Below are 21,849 nucleotides of genomic sequence, written 5' to 3'. Positions count from 1 at the left end.
GTATAAGTGGCAATCTGAGTTAGAACTTACGTAATTTGGATCTTTACAAATATTGCAAAACCATAAAGTTTACTGACTGTATAATAATCTGGTCATACTGATTCTCCTTTTTCTTTTTGGGTTAAGTAGTATTACCCCCTAATGAGCGGATTCCCCCCACTTGATGATAAATCATTCATATTTTCAATATTTTGATGTCATATGAATCGCTCTTAACTCTTGTGCTCCCGGGACGAGGCTCCAGGCTTCCTTACTGTTACCAGACCTCCAGCACCTTGAAAGAGTAATCGGCTCACGGCTTGACAGGGAATGATAACGTAGTGTCCGCAGAAGAAGCCAGGGGCAAGAGTCAAACCCAAAATCTGAAGGATGGATTATTAAACACTACTGACCAACCAGTTGGAGCTACCGATACTTGATTTTCCTAGTAGATGTACAAGACCTGTACATTTACTCAGTATTTGAATTATATGCATCTTTTGCGTTTTTCCTTTTAAGTTTCCATAAATATATACGGGCTACATGAATAGGACTACAGCTATAACAAGACGTACAAAAAATAACTACTTTTACAACATGATTAATGATTGTTATGTACATTCACGTCTGCTAAAATATAAATGCTGACAGACGCAGTAACTTCAATGGGATAAAATGAATAAGTTAATTGGTGGGGTTAATTATAATTTAAAAATTGCATCAAGGGTATCTTTGGGTTTGCTCGGGGGCCGGCCACATCGCTTTGCATGTTTACTCAACAATATCTTCATAGCTTTTTCCATGGTAATTTTCTTAGGATCCAAATTCTGCATTCAACAATTCAAACACAGTATAAGGACATAATAAGTATTGTGTTGAAAATTAGAATGGTTCACTGGGAAATTTGATTGATTCAGAGATCTGCTTCAAGATACACAACAAAAACTTTGGCAGTTATCTTCAGCAATTGAAAAACTTTAAGACAAAATACTAGGACGTACAACGTACTATCCCAAAACCGCACTTTGATACAATGTTCTATTTTATGCACCGATTGATGCAATGTACCAAATGAAATTGGCCAATTGATACAAGTATCAATTCGGGCCAAATTAGAGTAGCAGAATGAAACTAAATGCCCTCTCTTTGGCCTTTCTACATTGCACATTGATACAACGGTACTCTAATTTGGGGATATACAATATCCATGTAACTGATGTGCAATGTAGAAAGGCCAAACACATAGCAGAATGAAACCAAATGCCCTCTCTTTGGCCTTTCTACATTGCACATTGATACAAAGGTACTCTAATTTGGGGATATACAATATCCATGTAACTGATGTGCAATGTAGAAAGGCCAAACACAAGGCATTTGGCCTGAATCATGCTCGTTGTATCAATTGGCCAATTTCAATTAGTACATTGCATCAAACAGTACAAAAAATAGTATGTTGTATCAATGTGCTGTTTTTGAAAAGTACGTTGTATGCTTTGGTATTTCTGTCGTTGTCAAACTTTAAAGCCCACCTTCATAAAATGGTAACACCATAATGTATTTAAACTTGTGAAGTCATAAAATTTCATTGAGTATTCCAATTTTTATCAGATCTTAGGCTCTTTTGAAGTTCCAACTTCTATGATCACTCTTGCTTCCAACTTATACTCCAACTTCACAAGGTTCAAACTCCTCATATAATTTTTTTTTTTATCACTAACTTAAAAAAAAAACATACGAGACATGATGTGTATCATTTTATCTGACGTAAACAACTAGACCATTTCCATTTTATTTTACAAGAAACAAAATCAGAATGAAATATACAGAATGCCAGCTTACTAAAACATAGAACTACAATAATCTCAATTGAAGTACCAACACACAGAACTACCAATGCATCAAACATGGAAGATTATAATCTCTAGGCTCTCCTCTAATATATATATAAAAACAAAAGGTGTACGTATATCCAGTATAATAAAACTTACAGAAATACCATGACATAGGAAAGCAAAAAGAGATAATGGCGTACCTTCGGTACAGGAGCAATTGTTCGCTTATGTCGAATTGTAAATCCAAATTTAGAGATTTTCAGGTACACTGGTCCTCCGTCCTCCAGATGGTTACCCTGACGAGGAAAACAATATAGATAAATTAATTTTCAGGAGAACTTACTTACAATGAAAAAGAATAACTGTGAAAAATGTATCCGATGTATTTTGGAATTAACATACCAATAAAACAGGGTACTGGAGCCAATCAAGAGCTTGCTCCAAGGTAATAGAGTCCACATTTTTCACCTGCAAGAATACATTGCATCAGTGACCATAACCAACTTTTTATCGGAAATAGTAACAACATGAAATCCAAAACAACTAGCCGCCTCCCATGTTTTCTCAATGGCCTGCCAATACTATCCTTACTGTTAAGAAATATTGCATCTCCTCAAGTTCTATAAATGTGGTAGGAGTATTATTTTGTTTCCATCTTGGGTTTCTTGACACTCAACTACTAGTATTATAAATTGATGTATTGTAGAGAGTAAAATAAGGCTGGTGTTATATAAACCCGCGATTTTACGCTCAACACCCACTTAAAGTGTTTGTTTTGTTTGGACAAGACTGCCCCATATATTGTTGATCACACCCACTTCCATTCACTCACCTCATCTCACATTTACTTTTTCAAGCAAGGGGTCTTTTTCATGCTAACAAAGATAATAACTAAATATGATTATAATTTGATATAACTTTCAATCTAAACAAATATTCATCATAGTATGAATTTTATAATTAATGAATCATGAAACGTTTTGTAAATAGGTTCTTGTTTTGTTGGATATATTAAATTTTTGGAAGTTGTTGAGCAAACAAATGTCTTCTTTGGTGATTTTCTTTAAAATTAGTAGTTATGTTATATCAACCAAATAATCTTTGAGATCTTCTTGTTATTTGAAGAATTAAACCCCTTTTCTATATAGGAATAAAAAGTGGAAGCAAATGATGGAACACCACTATTCTAGATCATGAAAAGTGATGCAACTATTACCTTTGGAGAAAGAGTCTCTTTCATTTGTGTTTCATATTTTTCATTTAGGGTTTTAGAACATGTTAATTGAGAAGGGCTTGAGGGCTGATTTTTGAAAAACAATGTGGGTTTATTGATAAAGTGGGTGCAAATTCTTTGGTTGGTGGGTTTAGTAAGTAATAAGGTGAGTGTGGATATCATCACCCTAAAATAACTCTCTACCGTTCTTTCCAACCCTAATACAAACTTCATTATTCCATTCTTCTTCTCTTTCACCTTTTCTTATTGGTTTTCCCTATTATGAAATTGCTACAAGTTACAACTCTCCAAGCATCACCATTTACACTTACAATTAATGATTTATGATACAAAATAACTCTTATAAAGTTTTGAAATCCTATTGAAGGATACTTTTGACTAAAACTTATTATCAACCCGTATAGAAGTTATGACATAAAGCATATGATACAACACATGTACTTTTAAGGAAAACATGAAATCTACTGTTTACCATACACGTATTGACAAACAATACGTTGCCTGGGCAGCATGACCAGAAAAAATCAGTGTGCACTTGGTCTAAGGGTATGATTTTCTTGCTGGAGTCCTCAGGATGCCCCATCTTAAACAAAAAAAAAAGGAGGGATGACAGCAACATGTGTACAGTATGTAAGTGGTCATGACGCATGACAAGTGACTATTTTTTCAATTTTCGATTTTAAATTAACTTCAAATTTAAGCCCCCATGCCAGGTGAAGGTGGAAATTGACCCCAAAAGTTTTGACCAGGCCTTACAAATGACGAAGAAGACATCATATACCTGTCCAACGGAAGCTCTTTTGGGTGAATATCCCTTTCTATCATCGCCAAGTTGAATGTAGCAGCCATAAGGACCATTCTTCAAAAGAATCTGAAGGGAAGAAAAAACTTGCATTGATATAGAAGCGAAAAATGGTAAAATATATTCAAGTGCCCCAACGGAAGGACGGAATATTCTTCAATCCCCATAAGATAATAAACATCAAAACAAAACCTTTTCATTGGAACTAGGATGAAGCCCCAGCAACTTTGGCTCAGAAACAATATTCATTTTTTTAGGATCTTCATCTTCTTCTTCTTCACCATACAATGTCTTGGCAATATATCTGTATCAACATTTATAAAAAAACTCAGACTTTTATCAACTAGTAAGGTAGAACAATGCCATCAATGCAATTTAAATAGCATTCCCTTCACAACCACAATCACATGGCAAAGCTTAGTTTGGACTTTAAATATTGAGCCACTTAGCGTCTTGCTTGGAGTTAACAAGCCTAAGCTCAAACCGAATATGTGTTATATCTTCTGTATGTGTTTAAGGTTCTTATCAGAAAGAATATGTACTGTAACAGCCTAACTCAACTTATAACCATTTGAAGGTAATGCTATTAGATCTCTCCCAATGAGAGATTCAAAAGAACCATATCAAATACAAAACTACTTTCTTTCTCTGATACGGTTCGTATTAAAGTTCTTAGTTTTACTTAGTATTTATTTATATTGTAAATACGGTGCTTCCAACTTTCAACTTTTCATACTCACTTGCATTTTGGATGTTCATCACATCCGATGAAATATCCCGCCCCGAACCTACTAACTTTGAAGGTTAAGGTGCCTGTTAAACAACTGCAACAAGTCAAAAGTTAGAGTTTAACTTACTCAAAACCTCCGGGAAAAAACAGAAAAAATGAATGCAATAGTAAGATAAATACCTCGGGCAAGTCCTGCTTTTGTTAGGAAGAGAAGCAAATAAGAAATCCCCAAATTTTTCTTCTAGCATCTTTTCTACCTATAAAGAAATTAACACTTAATAGAATGAAGAAAAAATTAAAACTTGGAACAAACAAGGTTCAGATTAAGAGTCTGGTTTTAGTAATAATTCCATGTACCTGCCGGATATCCACATTACCAGCCTGGGCACAGTACGTACTAAATCGTGTCCAGTAATCTTTTAAGAGCCCCTTCCACTCGGTCATCCCGGCAGATACATTATCAAGCTGATGAAAGAGGCAACAAATGGCAGAAAATGAGTAAAATACCAGGAATGAAAACAAAACCCACCTAATATACTCACCATATATTGCTAAGACAATGGAACAGAAAACAATTATGAACCCATAACCTTCGTAGATAACCCTTTCCTAAAGGATGTAAAACAAAATAATAATAATAATTTTTTTTAAAAAAAAGTCCATCTATTTTAGCTATAGTGACCTCATAGTATTATCTAGATGGATATTACTTGCAACAAATTATGCATGTCACATGCCGAGATATATTTTTTGGGTTCTGACAACTGATAAGTCGTGACCACCAAACCAGACTGAATTGTGACTTTAAAACAAAAATGCCAGCTGAAAATAAAATAAAGAGCGCCTACTTTCCCATGTAGTTTGTCGGTCAAACCAACGATTCTCAATTCGATGATAGCTCCAACAACTACAGATATTTTTTAAAAAAAAGTTACACCAATATGATAATACATATAAATTGGCTCAATCCATACGTAAAGTGTACTCTCGCCCTCAAAGTGCTTTCATCCGGTATATGATGTACAGTACTTTTTGTTACTTGAGAGATCAGTCTCAACTCTCAAACACCATAAATAGTTGGACTTCATCATGTGTTGGAAAGAGTGGATTGGAAATTGAATTGAGAATAACCAAAACAAAGCAATGAACTTTTACCATTTTACTTGATACTAGAAACACTTTTATAAGATTCAAGTCATCACTTTACAAAAGCATGATTGTAACATGAAATGATATAAAGGTATTAAATACATACCTCTGTTTCCATATCGGCAGTAAAACTATAGTCTGTCACCTCAGAGAAATGGTGGGCAAGAAAAGCTGACACCTGAATATAACAAAAGATCCACTTAAGAAAGGTTTGGCCCGAAGGACACAATGAAGGGAAAGGTACTGATCAAAGGCAGAACATACCATACGACCACGGAATTCTGGATGTAGAATTCGACTTTTTGTCGTTACATAGTTTCTGTCCTGATATCACAAGAAAATAGCATCAAATTTTCGTCTAAACCCGAAGTAGATGATATTATTAAGCTTAGCAAAGATGACTGTCCTAGAAGTATCCAAAAATAGTAGAGACAAAGCTGAAATATTCAAAACATACAGTATATGACAACAAGGCAGATTATTCAAAAAGCAGACATCATCTCTGAGACGCTCCTAGATATGAATATAAGATTACTCTCAAGTTCAACTAATGCACTAGCAGTATAGCACATACATCTCTGAGACTAGATAATCACATAACTCCATAGTCGAAACAAATATTCGTAATATCACTACTTAGACGCTTCAGTATAGAATTGTTTATACATTTCTAGCACAAACAGACAGGGCTTGGAAATATTATTTGGAAGTAACTTAATTTATTTATTCAAATTATCAGAGAATTCAAATAGAAGAATGATAACATGACCAATTACACACTTCAAGAATACCTTGAGAACTTTAATAGTGCTTGCATATGTAGAAGGCCTTCCAATCCCAAGTTCTTCAAGTTTTTTAACCTTTCAACATAGCAGGAGAAGTGATAAGTACGATCAGCAAAAATAAGAGATTCCATAGTTACTTTTTCCAATTTAAGACGCTAAAACCTAAATAGATGCCATAGCAATCAACATACAAAACTAGAAAATGGAACGCACCAATGATCCCTCACTGTACCGTGATGGAGGTTGAGTGGAGTGTTCCTTGAGATCCACTTTACCAAGTTGCAATGAATCTCCTTTCTGAGGAAACGAAAAAATGATAGTGACAACAGAAAATAAAATAAAGAGCGGCAATCGTAGAAGAATGTAACTACTTAAGAGACGAGCACAATGCACCTAATAAGCAAGAGAGATCATATAATTCTCATAAACATGTGGTGCATATACTGATATACCATCATCGTTACCTTCAGTTTACATAGAACATCAAAAGCCTCCTCACGAGCGTCTCCTTCCTTCTCATTAGATCCTAGGGCAGCAGCTTCTTTGTCCTAATAACATTGACGAAATGAAGTTGAGTAACCATTGAAGTAATAGGATTTAACAGATGCAATTGTTGGGGAAAAGAAGCCACTGTGCACAACTACCCTGAGTTGGAAGGATAATTGAAGTATATTAAGGCTTGCCGCTAAACATCCTAGACATTTGTGTGAGACATGAAAATGGGTCTTCAAGTACTAACCATGAAAACAGTCTAGCATGTAGCAACAATAAATTTTTGCAGTCATCTTGGCAAATATAGGACTATTAGTCTATTAGAGCATGACATGGTGCAATCATGTACCAAAAGAACATCAAGCTTTACTTTTTAAGCTCAAAGTGAACAAACTTTTTAAGGTATGAACATGAAACAGGGAAAAAAAAAGTAAGTAAAAAGTAAAAACCTTGTAAACTCCTTGATATCCAGGAAACTCGACTCTTGAACATGTAGATCGGAGACCCAAGAAACTCCCCGCGCCTCCAACATCAACTTGAATCTAGTTCAGTCAAGATAATATCAAACACCATTAAAGACTTTTCACTAAATCTAAAACCCAGAAGCATAAGCGTAACAATAGCAACACTATTGACAACAATTGTATTAACAATAATGACAATGCAGCGTGTAGTAAAAGAAAGTGAGATTAGAGGCGAAGATTAGCTTATATAGAAGATGGCAGATAGCAGAATTTCTGCCATCGAAATCAAGTAAAATTCAGACAAAACCAACTGAATTTTAATCTTCTCTAGAACTCTAGCCACCAAATTCATGTATAATAGCATTATCACCTAAGTCACATTGACGTGTCGGTGTCTGACAAGGATGCAGACTGTCCAACACGGCAACCTATATGAAGCAGGACACGGCTATTTGAAAAGAAAAGTATTACTCTTCTTTAGTTACACAGCTAACGTGTCAATGTGTGACACGAGTATTCGTGTGTCGGACAAAGATTTTTATAAGAATATGAAGTGTCCAGTTTACATAACTTATCACCAACTTCAAAGAAAACAGTACATGCAACACTGTGTGCAAGCAGACATAAAAGCATGACGTCCCCAACCACATGTATCCACTTAAAGGGTCTTCAGTTTCCAATATAAGTTTTTGAACATAATCTCCAACAAAATGAAAAAAGATTAAACGGTGATCAAACAAACCTGATCGATCACAGTTGGTACCATTTGGCAAGCCATTGCACGAGACCATATAAGAGTATACAGACTTAATGAATCTTCATCAAGGACTCCAGTTAGCATCGCTGAAAAACAAAAACACATCAAAATTTAACTGCTCATTGCTGTGTGGGGATTGGCGGGGAGGGGGTAAGTGGGTAAGAAGATAAAGTTTAAGATAGTGTTTATTACATGGCAACCTCCTTACGCTGGTGGGCCTAATAGCTTCATGTGCTTCTTGAGCATTCTTGACTTTTTTATAGAACTTACGAGTGCTCTCAGATGCAAAATCCTGTCCATACCTACAAAATAATAGAAACTGTTAAAAAGAGAACAGAAGGATAACATTTTTTCTTCTAAGTACATAAAATGGAATGATAGACATTTTACATACACATTAGGCATAAAAGGCATTAGGCATACAAGGTGTTTGTTCTGGTGTAGATCTAGCCAGGCAAATAAGCGGATTGGACTTTTACCTATCAATCTAGATTTGGATTTCGATCTGACTCAGATTCTAAAATCAAAACAAATTATTGAAATATGAATCCAGATTCGGATACCTAAATAAAACTCCTATAGAAGTTGAAAGTTAGAATTATTTACTATTCGAAAAGCTTTATATTATGATGAGAATCCCGAGCTGATTGAATTCTTGGAGTGGATGTTCACCTTCCTTTGGATAACCATATTCTGGGTTCAACATTCTATCGGAAGTTAGCGGTATAGCGTTCTTGTCTTCTTGACATTATGATCAGTACAGATACCCTTCAGGAAAAAAATATATATAGTTACTGTGACTCTGTCTCCGCTCTGCTACTACTTACTGAATCGGTCGTGTATGCAACTTTATCTATTTGAATTTTAGAGGTGTCCTGAAGTCCATATCTTTGCTTGGGGTTGTAAGATCTCTTACTGGGCTAGGAGCCTAGGAAGGGTTGTGCCCCACTCTGCACAGTTGAAACAAAGTTGTGAAGCTTTGACCTAAATTTTCAGTAGACTACCTAGAATTCTTAATACTAATGGATCTTATACTTCTGATCTAGGAGATGGTGTGAAATGGAAGGGACGATGTTTGCATTTTTTTTTGGCTCGTTTATCTGTTTCTTGGTCTTTTCTTAGGCAACCATGTCGTACAATTGTACTTGATCCTCGACCAGTAACATTTGATATGTTACCAATAAAGACAGGAATTCAAGAGCATGCACAAACAGAACTCTTGCATCTTGCACTCACCTTTCAATGACCAAAGAGCGTATGTCTTCTGCAGCTACATCAGAAACCTTGCAAAACAGAAAGGAGCCATTATAAGTAAACGACGGAAATAATTATCAACTGTATGACATAACATAGGTTGGACAAGATATACAACACTGATAGAAATAAGATAACACACTCTTATGTTCTTAAAATTAATAGCATCTCCGGAATCAAACTTGATCAATATTTCCATTAATCATTAATGCATTGTCATTCAAGGGCAGAATCAAAGCCAGTAACAGTGCCTGGTCACAACATTTTGAATCATTCTTTAGAATGGAGTGATTGATTTGATGGGGAAAGATAAGCAATTCCTCAGAATAGAAGTTCTGGAAACCGTGCAAACCTACACTTATGTGCCATGTGAACATTCAAAGTTTACACTAATCATGTGCCTCACTTTTCTGGAGACTGCATACCTAATAAAAAATCAAATTTCTAGGAATTTGCAATTATTGTCTCATTGTCTGTTTCAAGAGGATTCATCTATGGTTCCCATTAATTTTCCAAGTACTAGTCTTTTTGAAATCAACGGCTCATAAAGTTGTCAGAACATCACTAGAAAATACATAAAGGGTGGTCAAGTTCAAAGGAAAATGCGAGAGGTTTCTACATCACTTTAAGACAGATTATCATGCTTCAGGAAGGTGCATCACAAAAATTGTTGATTTTAAGAAACACTTCATGCAACGGAACCGATACCTACGTGCAGACCATCTGTACGCATGTATGTAATCAACCCTGTTGCTTCATCATCTGATAACTTGACTCCCTCGTACAGCTTTTGAGCAAGCTGCATTCCCAAAGAAACACAAGTACCATGAGAAAAGTGAGAAAGATGAAAAAGATTGTCTGGAACCCATATTAAAGTTGATAAAGATTAAAGAAGCTGAAGTAACATCAAAACTTATTGGGACTATAAACAACTTCATGTAGGGTACTTCAAAATTTAAAAGAAGCGAAGTCTTTTACGATCCAACACATTTTGTAGTTTGTATATATGTGTGAGTCCAAACCAGGAAGTAATCAGTTCAGATTAGAGTCCTGTTTCAGGCACTTGTAACTGTAAAGTAGGTTATTTAAGGTTGGGCTGCATATGTTCCATGAACTCATGAAATATATAATAATACTATAATGATCATCAAAGGATCTCTGCCAAAAGAGAGTCTGACTCGTGTTGGGACCACTGTGCGTGTATAGAGACTCGTAATTGCTAAAACTCGAGCACACGAGCAACCAGGAAAATAACAAAAAAGATATGGTAAGCTAAGATAGATAAATAAGAACCCGGAATAAAATATATTTGACCTTCATAGTATGACCGGCAGTGAAATTTAATTTATTTGCAGCATCCTGCTGAAGAGTTGATGTAATATATGGGGTTGGAGGATTTCTCCGTGCTTTGCTCCTTTTAGAACCCAACACTTCAAAACTAGATGAGGCCATCTTCTGCTCTATAGCCTTTGCTTCCGCAGATGAGCTGATCGAGAATTGCTCCAATTTCTTAGAGTTTAAGTGGGTCAAGTGCGATGAGAAAGATATCTTTCCTAAGGATCCTGGCTCCAATTTGTTAAACTCAACATCTACTGTCCAGTAATCCTGTGTTTTGAATCCATCAATTTCCATTTCTCTATCACATATGAGAGCTAAAGCTGCTGATTGAACTCGCCCAGCTGACTGACAAGCAGGTAATTTCCTCCACAAAAGCGGCGAAATGCTGAATCCAATCAAATAGTCAAGAGCACGCCGTGCAAGATATGCATGAACCAAATCTGCATCGATATCTCTTGGATTCTGCATAGCACTTTTAATAGATGACTCGGTTATTTCATGAAAGACAACCCGTGCAACATTTATATTTTCATGCAAGGCATCCTGTTGTTGCAGCATCTCAGTAATGTGCCAAGCAATTGCTTCCCCTTCTCGATCAGGGTCAGATGCAAGGATAAGATTTTCTGCTCTGAGAAGTCAAAAAAGATAACCATACATGTAAATATTGGCAACAGAGACACAGCTTAAAGACAAAACATCAAGAATAAATAGATAAATTATACTAGGCTAAATAAGAAAACCACTAGCCATTGGCTCCATAGTTGTACACAGCTCACTAGGGAGTTTCACTTGTATAACTATTGAAAAACCTTACGGGGTTACGGGCAATGATGTGGCATGCGTATTGAAGCTAAACTGAGTCTTCACAGAAATGACTCTTGTGCGATGTGGAGGCAGTGAGAATGCTTGGGTGGTGACACTATGTTTCATTTGTTTAATATTTGGTTGCTTATAGAGTTAGGAATTGTGGGAGGTCTGTAATATCGGTGTGACAAAGGGAGTGAGCAATACCCATTTAGTGCAACTTTAATACTCTTGAGATGAGTCCAGGCAGCAGATGGAACTTCCCATACCATACTGAAGTCGTCATCAGGTCGCACAGATCCCGACCTTCCAGCCAAGTCTCTCACATGGCCATAACTAGGCAGGACTTCATACATATCCCCAAGGTATTTCTGAATGACCTTTGCCTTTGTGAGAGATTCCACAACCACAACAGATTTACCAGTAGGAGGATATAATGATCTCAAGCCTTTCTCCAAAGGCCTTTTCTTAACCTCAACTAGCACGGCGGGAGCTTTATCTGGCTTCATATGAACTGTGACCTTTTTCACAGGTTTTCTCTTCCTAGTAGGCTTCTCAACTGTCTTCTTGGAGTTGCCGGGTGTTAAATTAGATTTGTCAACCTTGTCACCAGCTGGAAGAATCTGAAAAGGAATATACAGAATCAGTTGAACTTATATTCTTCCACATTTGTGTGTGTATATATATATATCAGATCAAGCAGTAAGAAATGCGTCGTCAAAAAATACACTGTGAACACTCATACTTACTTCTGAAGCCTGAACAGATTGGGCAGCAATTTTGGTCACACTAGCCTTCTCTGAGTTAAAAGCTTGTTTAGAACCATTAACCTTTGCATCACCTGTGGGAGTAGCAAGTTTGGTCAGGTTGGGCTTCTTGGCCTGTTTAGAACCACTAATCTTAGCATCACCAGAAGGAACAGTAGTACCAGAAAGTTCTTTTGGTTTATTCTTATTTGCCACCTGCTTCTTTTTCCCCTGAGCTTGGGTCTTTTTTATATTGCCACTACCCTTAGCTGGAGTCGAAATGGCTACTTCCACCTTCACCTCCTTCTCTCCATCTTTGGGCTTTGCCACATTAATTTTTTTCTGCACTGATTTGGTAGTAGCATCTGAAGCACTCTTTTTGACAGACCCTGCAACGTGCCCATTAGAACTGCTGCTACGAACAATAAATGCCTTTGCTCCATTACTATCATTTATCTTGGTCGGTTTAACTGAAAACAACCTCCTACCGATACATTCTTGAGAACCAAAATTGAATCTCGCATATGTTGTGACCATACATGTGTCCCCTGCTTTTCTAAACTTAAGGTGCGAACTACATTTACTATAGTTAACACTATTACCGAATGAATAATTCTGCAGTGTCCTGCATTGCGACTGTCGAGCAAAACCACAAAAATAAGTCTAGATAATAATAATAATAATAAAATGAATAAAAAGTTAGAAGAAAAAATGATTACCATGATTGGTAAACGAGATGAAGTAGAAAACTTGCCGGGTAAAGAACCGAATACAAAGAGTCTATTAAGCTGAAACGCCATTTATTAGAGATAATATGTTGGAATGATAATTTGTTTAGCAGTCAAACAATCCCTTTATTAGAGTGGAGTACGTTCATTGCAAGTGGAGAGAGAGAGAGAGTCATACTCCTTTTATATATAGACATAGAAGAAGTGTGAACAGTGTGTTACGGACTTACGGTGAACCGGGAAAAATCTCAAAATTTTAAGTATTAGGGTTTAAGAGTCAGAAAAGAGAGTTTAGAATGACATTTCTACCCTTACGGTTTCATTTGGGCTTGGGCTTATTTAGATATAACTTCGATCACAAAACTTGGATGAATGGTGGATCATGCTCAAGCTGCTTGCAACGTTGTGTAGTCTTTTATGCATGAACAAGTTAACAACACGCAGATACTAATTCCTATTGGTTGATTCACAATTATAAAACAAGGATGTAATGTTGTTTTTATTTGGAGTCTCGAATTGTTTTTTTGAGAGTCTGACCATTTTTCAGCCTAGGACGATTGCCCAATTGCGATATTGGAGAAAACCAAAATTTCTATATATGACCAGTTTCTTCAGATTACTCCGTGCAAATTTGTACATGTTTTTTGTTATGATTTTGTTATGGGTCCGGTTACTGGGGTTAATGAGACTCAGATTTTTTTTACTCAAGTTTTGATCTAATTAAAGCAGGTTTACCGTGTTCTTTTTCTTTATTTTGTTTTTTGTAGGCATTTTCTCCATCGCCCTCAGTCTCTTTCTTGTCCATCTAAATTGTTCTCCATAATAATTTTTTTGGAAATAATAATCTTACGATCTTAACCACAAAACTGAAGCAAACTCCCCCGTCTTCAAATACCCCAAGTAACAGAACACTCCACAAACACGGTTCTTCACAAGCCAGGAGAATGACATAAAAATGAATAAGTATATGCATGTACATGTACTACCTTCCAAGAAGGGGATTCTTCCCATCACTCATCATTAAGTAAATTCAGACCCACTGTAAGGGAGTAATATTCTCATTAAAGAATATTAAGCACGCGTTAAGTATAAGTAGAAGTTGTGACGAGCTCAGGACATCGTCCTCCAAGATCGACTAAGGAAAGCGAAAGCAAACTTCATGTAGGTGGTACACTTCAGCTCGCTTAAGAACGATCCAAGACGACTGAACGACCTAGCGCATAACGCTTCGAATAAAGACACTTTTCCTAATCCAAGGATAATCATTACTAAAGTCTTACCTGTACTTCCAATTATCGGAAAATATGAACTACTGCACTCACTCCTAATGATCACTGCATTCCTACCAAAACCAACCTAACACACATTCATAATCTCCACCCTACATATGTACAAGAGAGTACACGTGTCTCGAAGATCAATACTCTCTTATGCCTATAAATACCACATACATGAACTACGTGAGACCTGATTCTTCTCTCCCCCCAGAATCAAGAGAAGATACGTAGGCAGCTCGCTCGTCTTTTCTAAATCCAAACCTTTTCCTCTTCCTCATTCGTATGTAAAAGAAGAACACACTTTTACATTGGCGCCGTCTGTGGTCTCGATTACTTAAGAAACCACTTTCACACAAATTAAAACCAAAAACCAAACATCTCAAGCCTACGAAGCATGGCAAGCCTTGAAGCTCAAGTTCAAAGCCTTGCAAACCAGCTAGGTTTAACAAATGAGAGCATTTCCTTGCTCCGGCAGGAAAATATTGCTCTTCGCGCACAAGTAGACGCACAACAACAACCAGCTGAGAATGTCGCTGAGAACAGCATCAATGAAGTTAATCAGTAGATTAACGAACTATCGCAAAGAATCGGCCAAAGTGCAGTGAGAAAAGACGAAACCCAGATCGTCCAGAAAATGCTCAAGACGTACCGCGCATCGCCATTAACTACGGGAAGTACTAAATAAACCCTCCCCTCAGGATTTCGTTCAGCCATGTTTTCCGATGTACGATGGCAACACATGCCCTGGTCAACATGTGGCTCGTTATATTCAAAGTTTGGCACTATATAGTGCACCAGAGTTCGATCACCTCCACTGTCGTTTGTTCCCCGCCAGTCTCAAAGATGGCGCACTCGATTGGTTTTTCTCACTCGAGCCAGACTCGATAAAAACCTTCGAGCAACTTACCGATTCAATTGCTAGCCAGTACATGCATAATAGACGTAAGAAAGCTGATCTGGATTCGCTGTTCCAACTCTCACTTGGTGAAGACGAAACAATTCGTGAATTTCTAAGTCGGTTCAAAGCCGAACTACTGTGCATGGAAGCAGGGCTGAAAGAGTCTTTCACAACATTGGCATTCTACAATGCTTGTCGTGTGCGCAACACGGCACTCACCAGATCGCTGATGAAAGAACACCCCGAGACTTTATCTGAGTTGTACGCTTGAGTAGACAAGTATATAAAGTTGCAGGAAGGCTTGAAACGTCAAGGCCTACCAGAAGAAGAAAAGGTCGCAACAATATCAGATGACCACCCAGCTTCCAAAAAGCACCCCCGACAACAAGAGCGGAAGCCGGGAAACAGAATGAACAATGACCGAGAGTTCGCCGTCCTGACACGCTCTCCCAATTACATCTTAGAAAAGATCAAGCGAGCTTCATATTTTCGACCTGATGTGCGGCAACCAGTGGACCGACCTGACAAACCGTACTGCGCGTTTCACCGAGCCAAGTGTCACGAGACAGATGCATGATGGGGGATAAAGCACTACCTCCAAGATCTCATCGAAGCATGGCATATCAAACAGTATATCAACATTGCCGACGGCGACTTACGCCATAAGCTCATGGCTCGCCGAGTGCGCAATAGATCCCCACCTCGCCATGACCACCACAATGTTCAAGCTCGCTCCCACAGCAGAGGACGTCCCAAAGACCGCGACCGTTCTCGCCATGAACACCGACAACACTCGTCAGATCGCGACAACGCCAGAACTATTCATATGATCACTTTCCCAGATGATTCCGTGACATCTTCCAGAGAGAAACGGAGGCGTGTCGGCGCCCTTCAAGAAGTTTATCATTTTTCTTCACAAGCGGCACATGTCCCGCGAAGTTCAGGTCGTAACGCAGGGGATATTACTTTCATGGAGGCCGACCTCAACAAGGTTTGCCTCCCTCACAACAATGCACTTGTCGTCCATGTCAAAATCAGCGACTGGACAGTCAAACGCGTCCTGATAGACCCTGGCAGTTCATGCGACATTCTGTTCTACCATACAATTCAAGAGATGAACTTACCTAAGTTAGTCTTTATAGATCCGATTGCTCCCCTTTACGGGTTTAATGGCTCTAGGGCTGACCTAATCAGCGACATCATACTCCCAGTTTCGGTGGGATCTAGAGAAGACAAAGTCAGCCTCAATACACGCTTCAGCATCCTAGATATCAAGTCGTCCTATAATGCAATTCTAGGGAGGCGTTGGATTCATCAAATGCAAGCTATACCATCCACATTGCATCAAGTTCTCCGCTTCCCAGGCCCAAGAGGAATCAAATTCTCTCGGCAAACAAGACTGCCGACCTACATACTCACACAAGGAATGAGCCCACCAGTTACACAATGGCCAAAGACCTGGTCGTCGAGGTAAGAGCCAAGACATCTAAACAGCACACTAGGGGCTCCAGCAAGAAGGTCCAGTCATCTGTTCCAACCCCAGAAGTAAATCAAACCATTGTTGCTCCACCAGTCATGACCCCAGAGGTCGCATCAGTTGTTGTTGATCCGTCAGTCAAGACCCCAGAGGTCGCTTCCGTTGTAGTTGCTCCACCAATCAACACCCCAGAAGTCGCACCATCATGTTTTGCGCAGCCAATACCAATTCCAAAGATCACTCCAGACTCTGTTGTCATAACCACAGAGGCCACCCCAGCCCCTATTGTTGTCGCCACAGAGATCGCTCCAACTCATGCAGCCAGTTCCACTCTCCCTCAGATCAACAAAGTATCGCCAGAGATTAATCCAATTGAGGAAGCATTAGCATCAAAGACAACATCTCAGCATGCAGACAGAGAGCGAGTGAACTTAGGAACTGAAGATAATCCTAAGTTCGTATATGTAGTGGCTAACCTTGACCACACTCAAGGCCCAGCTTGTAAACTTTTTGGCCATGAATAAAAATGTTTTCGCTTGGTCGTATATCAATGTGCCTGGAATAGATCTTAATGTGGCATGTCATAGACTCAATGTGAACCCTAATGTTATACCAGTTCATCAACGACCTCGCCGACTATCCCTGCGATCCAGAAAGCCATCAATGATGAAGTCGACAAACTTAAGCAAGTCGGTTTCATTAGAAAAGTAGACTATCCATACTAGATCGCCAACATCGTAGCAGTTCCAAAAAAGAACGGCACAGTTCGTCTTTGCGTTGACTTCACAAACGTTAATCAGGAAACGCAAAAGGTTAGCTTCCATCTACCTCGCATCGACCAACTCGTAGATCAGACATGTGGCCATGAGCTCCTCTATTTTATAGATACGTACAATGGATACAACCAAATCCCACTCGCTAAAGAAGATCAAGAGAAAACATCATTCATCACAGAACAAGGAATCTATTGTTACAACGTTTTCCCCTTCGGCCTTAAGAACGCTGGCGCAACGTATCAGCGTCTCGTGACTGACATGTTCTAGGACATGTTAGGCGACACTATGGAAGTCTACATTGACGACATGGTTGTCAAAAGAAAGAAAGCGGAAGACCACCTCACTCATCTCGAGAAAGCGTTCTCCAGGTTACGCCAAACTCGAATGAAGCTTAATCCTGAGAAGTGCCTCTTTGGAGCATCCTCCGGGAAGTTCCTTGGGTACTAAGTATCACAAAGAGGGATCGAAGCTAATCCAGACCAAATCCGAGCGTTCTTGGACATGCCCGATCCCCAGACAAAGAAGCAAATTCAAAAGTTGTCAGGAATGGTCGCAGCACTCAACCGATTTATATCGTGGGCATCAGACAAGTGCCGACCTTTCTTGCAACTTCTTAAAAAAAGAGAGCAGTTCTCATGGAACGATCAATGCCACCAAGTGTTCTCCACCCTCAAAGAGTACCTGACTACACCCCCTGTCCTAGTCAAGCCTAAGGATGGCGAAACGCTGGGGCTATATTTAGCGATATCAGACTTTGCCATTAGCTCAGTTCTTTTCAAGGAGGAAAACAACTCAGAGAAACCGATCTATTTTACAAGTAAGATGCTCACTCCAACTGAAAAGAATTATTCATACATTGAAAGAGCAGTACTCACATTGTTATACTCAGCAAGAAAATTCAGGCCCTACTGTAACGCCCGTATTTAAAATATGTAATTATTTATTAATTAATTATTTTAATTATTTATATAAAATCTGTTGGATTGGATTTGGGATATGTGGGCCTGGTTTCTGGGCCCGAGTCTGTGTTGGGCTTAGGTTTTAAACCCAAGTATATAATCACATTGTTCTAGAGAATAGGGTTTTTAGAGAATAAAATATAATAAAAATGGAGGCAGAGATAGAAGCGGGATTGCTAGAGCGTTGGAGCGCGACGATTCGGACGATGAGGGTTTCGTCGAGTTGAGTTTTAATACAGGTGAGTAGTTATGTTTTTCTTTTTACCAAAACTAAAGTTCTACATCTACGAATAAAAAACTTTTACTGTCGAGTGTTTCCGATCAATTTTCTACTTATTATTTCTGTCGATATCCTTTAGTTTTATTAAACTGATGAACTCTGAAATCGGAATTTGAACTGTTGAAGCTTGAAAGAGCGTCAATGGCGCGCGAGCCCTCGCGCCCAAACAAAACAGTGGTCTTGTATATGATTTGGAACTGTTTGTATTTCATTTTTTCGGTTATACTATACTATACTCTTGTTGTGTTGATTGTATTACTGGTTGGAGGTAGTGGGTGATGTTGGGGTTGTTGATAGCTTTGAACAGCGTCAATAGAGGTCAAGTTGTTTCTATAAGTGGTGAATGATGTTGGAATCGAGTTGGTTAGTATAGTATAGTGTGGGTTTTTGTTAGGGATCAAAACCCAACTGTTTTGAAGGATGTTAATGGTGCTGTCGAAGCTCCCAAATGGTTCGTTAATGGCGGCGACCAGAAATCCCCCAGTTTAAATTAAACTTTGTTGTTTAGGTTTTGGTTGAGTATTTGAATGGGTTGATGGTGATGGGATTAGGAGGATTGATTGAGGGGATGAGGGCTGTCGAATGGGGGCTGACAAAGCTTCAAGAACATTAATGGCGGTCGGATCTGTGATTTGAGAGGGATTGCGAAAACTGAAAATTTGGGGTTGCTTGGTGAAGTAAAGTTGTGGGGTTTTTCACCCACACAAATTTCGCTGAGTTATTTGTGGGTGGTGTGTGAAGGATTTTTGGGGGTGGCTAGAAGCTAGCGGCTGTTGCTGCGAAGGGGATAACCGTGAGAGCGATCTAGTACTCCCGGTCGCTGTGTAATTTTTTAGACTTGTGACTTATTAGTTGGGCCGGACCGTATCAGTTTTTGGTTTTGGGCTGGTTTAAAAGGTTTGTGTGGGCTGGTCCTTAGAAGGTTAAGTGGATCGGATAGTATTCTTACTATTCTTACATCTGTTGAGTTTAGATAATTTCAAGTTGGGCCAGATCAGTTTATGGGGGCCGGGTTAAACTGGGTCAGTTTAGCCCAGTCGCTTAGGACCAGGGTTTGAACTCTTTTTAAATATGGGTTTGGGTGAGGACCGGTTGGAAAGACCACCGGTTAAGACCATTGACTGTTGGGTTGACTGTTGACCCGTTGACTGTTGACTTTTATGGACCAATCCAACGATAGGATGTTGGTGACACTTGTATAAACTTGTTTGTCAGTATCTAATATAGATTTGACATTGATCTTGTGTATATTTTGACACGTGACGAGATATAAATTTTAAGAGACATAATATTCCTAAAACGCTATAAAAATGTATGTGATACGTTTGAAGCAATTGTGACATTATATAATATGTTGGGATATATATATTAAATGCAATAGTTTTGGAGAAATAAATGTATAAACGCTCCATTATTTTATCTATGAAATGCTACTAGGAGGTAGTAGAGTATTTGTAGATATTTCCCACGGGAGTATAGCGTAGTGCAATAATATATTGGCACGTGAAAGAATGAAAGTGGTTATGAGATATTATTGAGATATTTCTAAATATTGTGGCTTAGTGCAATAAGGTATTTGACCTGCACGTGATATAGTGGAATTATTATGAATCATAAATGTATGACACTTGAATATATTACGTAACGAAAATCCTAAAACCTAGCTACCACAACTCATGTGATTTGGCCCTTCTGGCGTTTCAGTAAATCTGAATGGCCCTTCTGGCGTAGCCGAATAGTGGCTTGATTATTCCGTTCGCAAAATTAGAACGAGATGCACGATATTTTATGCCGAATAATGGCAGTACTTACATAATGGCTTTCGTGTGAGGGTTACCTGGTGTGCGGCATCCCGCTCAGGGTAGTTACGCACGGAGTGGTTCATTATGTAAGGGGAGGCATGTGGATGTACATGTTCGGCGTTGGGAAGCGATTGTGGTAGCCAGGGAAACTAGGTAGGACATAGATACGACGTGATTTTAGGGACACGCAAAGAAAACTTTAATTAATATAATTATGGTAATATGTTGGTTAAGGATATATCTTTAGATAGATGATTGTATATGGTTTTGCTGAAGGGTGGGTCAAACTAATTACTTAGGCAGAGACGACCCACTCTGTAATTGAGCATGAAATGCAGTACGGATATAATATGCTTGGTTGGTTATTTGTTTAGTTAGAACCTAAGGCGCCTTGATGGAGGAACTACATGCCTTATTTATTATGCGTATAGTTTGTTGTGTGGTTAGTGGGAAGTTAAGGTTCCTCAGTGGAGGAACTACCTGCCTAGATTATTGTACTTAAGGATGTTGTATTAGTTGTTGGAAGTTAAGGCGCCTCGGTGGAGGAACTAACTGCCTTATGGATTGTGTATATATATGTATAAGTATATGTTGTATTTTATAGCTACTCACACCAGCATTGTTTATAATGCTGACCCGATTTGCATGTTTGCTTATCGGGTGTGTTCATTAAATGAACATAGTTGATAAGTATTGACAGGTTTCATGTTTAAGAAGGTTAGTTGCTGCTTGTGGTTTGCATTAGCGTCGCATTCAGGATATGTTTTGTTTTCCCTTAAGATGTAATAGATTTTTAGTTGAGACAAATGTTGTTTTATATTTTCAGTTGTATTTATAACTAAAGAGGGTTGAAAGGAGATTTATAACTAAATCAGTTTTGTGAATTTTTGTAATGAAGAAGACTTTTGTTAATTTGAAATTTTTATTGGTTTTAATTATCCGCGTATTTAAACTGTTTATGGGTTTTTGGTAGTTGAGAGTGCGTCACACCTCGAAGATCAAAGAGTCGGGAACAAATATTGTTTTTCAGAATTCTGTCGAAATTCGGGGTGTGACACCTACTTTCAAGCGCATCTAATCAAGATACTCACCGACCTTCCTTTGAAGAAAATTCCTCACAAAGAAAACAAGATAACTCGCATGGCAGTATGGGACGAAGAGCTTAGAGAACACCACATGGAGTTCGTCCCTCGCACTTCGCAGAAAGGGCAGGTCGTGGCAAATTTCCTAGCTAGCAGATTTCCCTGTCGATGACCCAAATTGGCAACCATAAGCACAGGTCGCAC

At 38.5% G+C, this 21,849-nt stretch overlaps 1 protein-coding gene across 2 annotated transcripts; it reads right to left on the bottom strand.

The window, feature by feature from the left end:
• Positions 1–551: 551 nt before the first annotated feature.
• Positions 552–13,812, bottom strand: LOC147521753 (uncharacterized). 2 transcript variants are annotated; one of them, XM_086585536.1, is made up of 23 exons: positions 13,086–13,332; positions 12,549–13,002; positions 12,370–12,461; positions 11,828–12,243; positions 10,793–11,444; positions 10,191–10,277; positions 9,461–9,507; positions 8,417–8,526; positions 8,210–8,310; positions 7,453–7,545; positions 6,976–7,059; positions 6,725–6,808; positions 6,518–6,586; positions 5,991–6,050; positions 5,833–5,904; positions 4,935–5,042; positions 4,758–4,834; positions 4,588–4,671; positions 4,040–4,151; positions 3,827–3,916; positions 2,214–2,279; positions 2,012–2,107; positions 552–806 (listed from the first exon to the last, which is right to left on the bottom strand). In XM_086585536.1, exons 1-23 carry the CDS (start codon positions 13,164–13,166, stop codon positions 681–683), a joined length of 3,261 nt encoding a protein of 1,086 aa, XP_086441662.1. In that variant the 5' UTR covers positions 13,167–13,332; the 3' UTR covers positions 552–680. The 2 variants fall into 2 exon arrangements, with proteins under 2 accessions (XP_086441662.1, XP_086441622.1); XM_086585496.1 differs by having other exon boundaries at positions 12,370–13,002; positions 13,086–13,812.
• Between the last annotated feature and the right edge of the window lie 8,037 nt (positions 13,813–21,849).

Source organism: Coptis chinensis, chromosome 1, assembly GCF_015680905.1.
Source record: "Coptis chinensis isolate HL-2020 chromosome 1, ASM1568090v1, whole genome shotgun sequence".
NCBI lineage: Eukaryota > Viridiplantae > Streptophyta > Magnoliopsida > Ranunculales > Ranunculaceae > Coptis > Coptis chinensis.
This window is presented reverse-complemented; position numbering and strand designations above follow the sequence as displayed.

Bases quoted from the DNA above. Each gene is read 5' to 3' on its own strand.
- LOC147521753 (XM_086585496.1), bottom strand. From the start codon at position 13,166: ATGGCGTTTCAGCTTAATAGACTCTTTGTATTCGGTTCTTTACCCGGC. The intron at 6,587-6,724 runs GTGCGTTCCATT...CTATGTTGAAAG, and splicing joins GGTACAGTGAGGGATCATTG to GTTAAAAAACTTGAAGAACT. The intron at 3,917-4,039 runs GTTTTGTTTTGA...TCTTCCCTTCAG, and splicing joins ATCCTAGTTCCAATGAAAAG to ATTCTTTTGAAGAATGGTCC.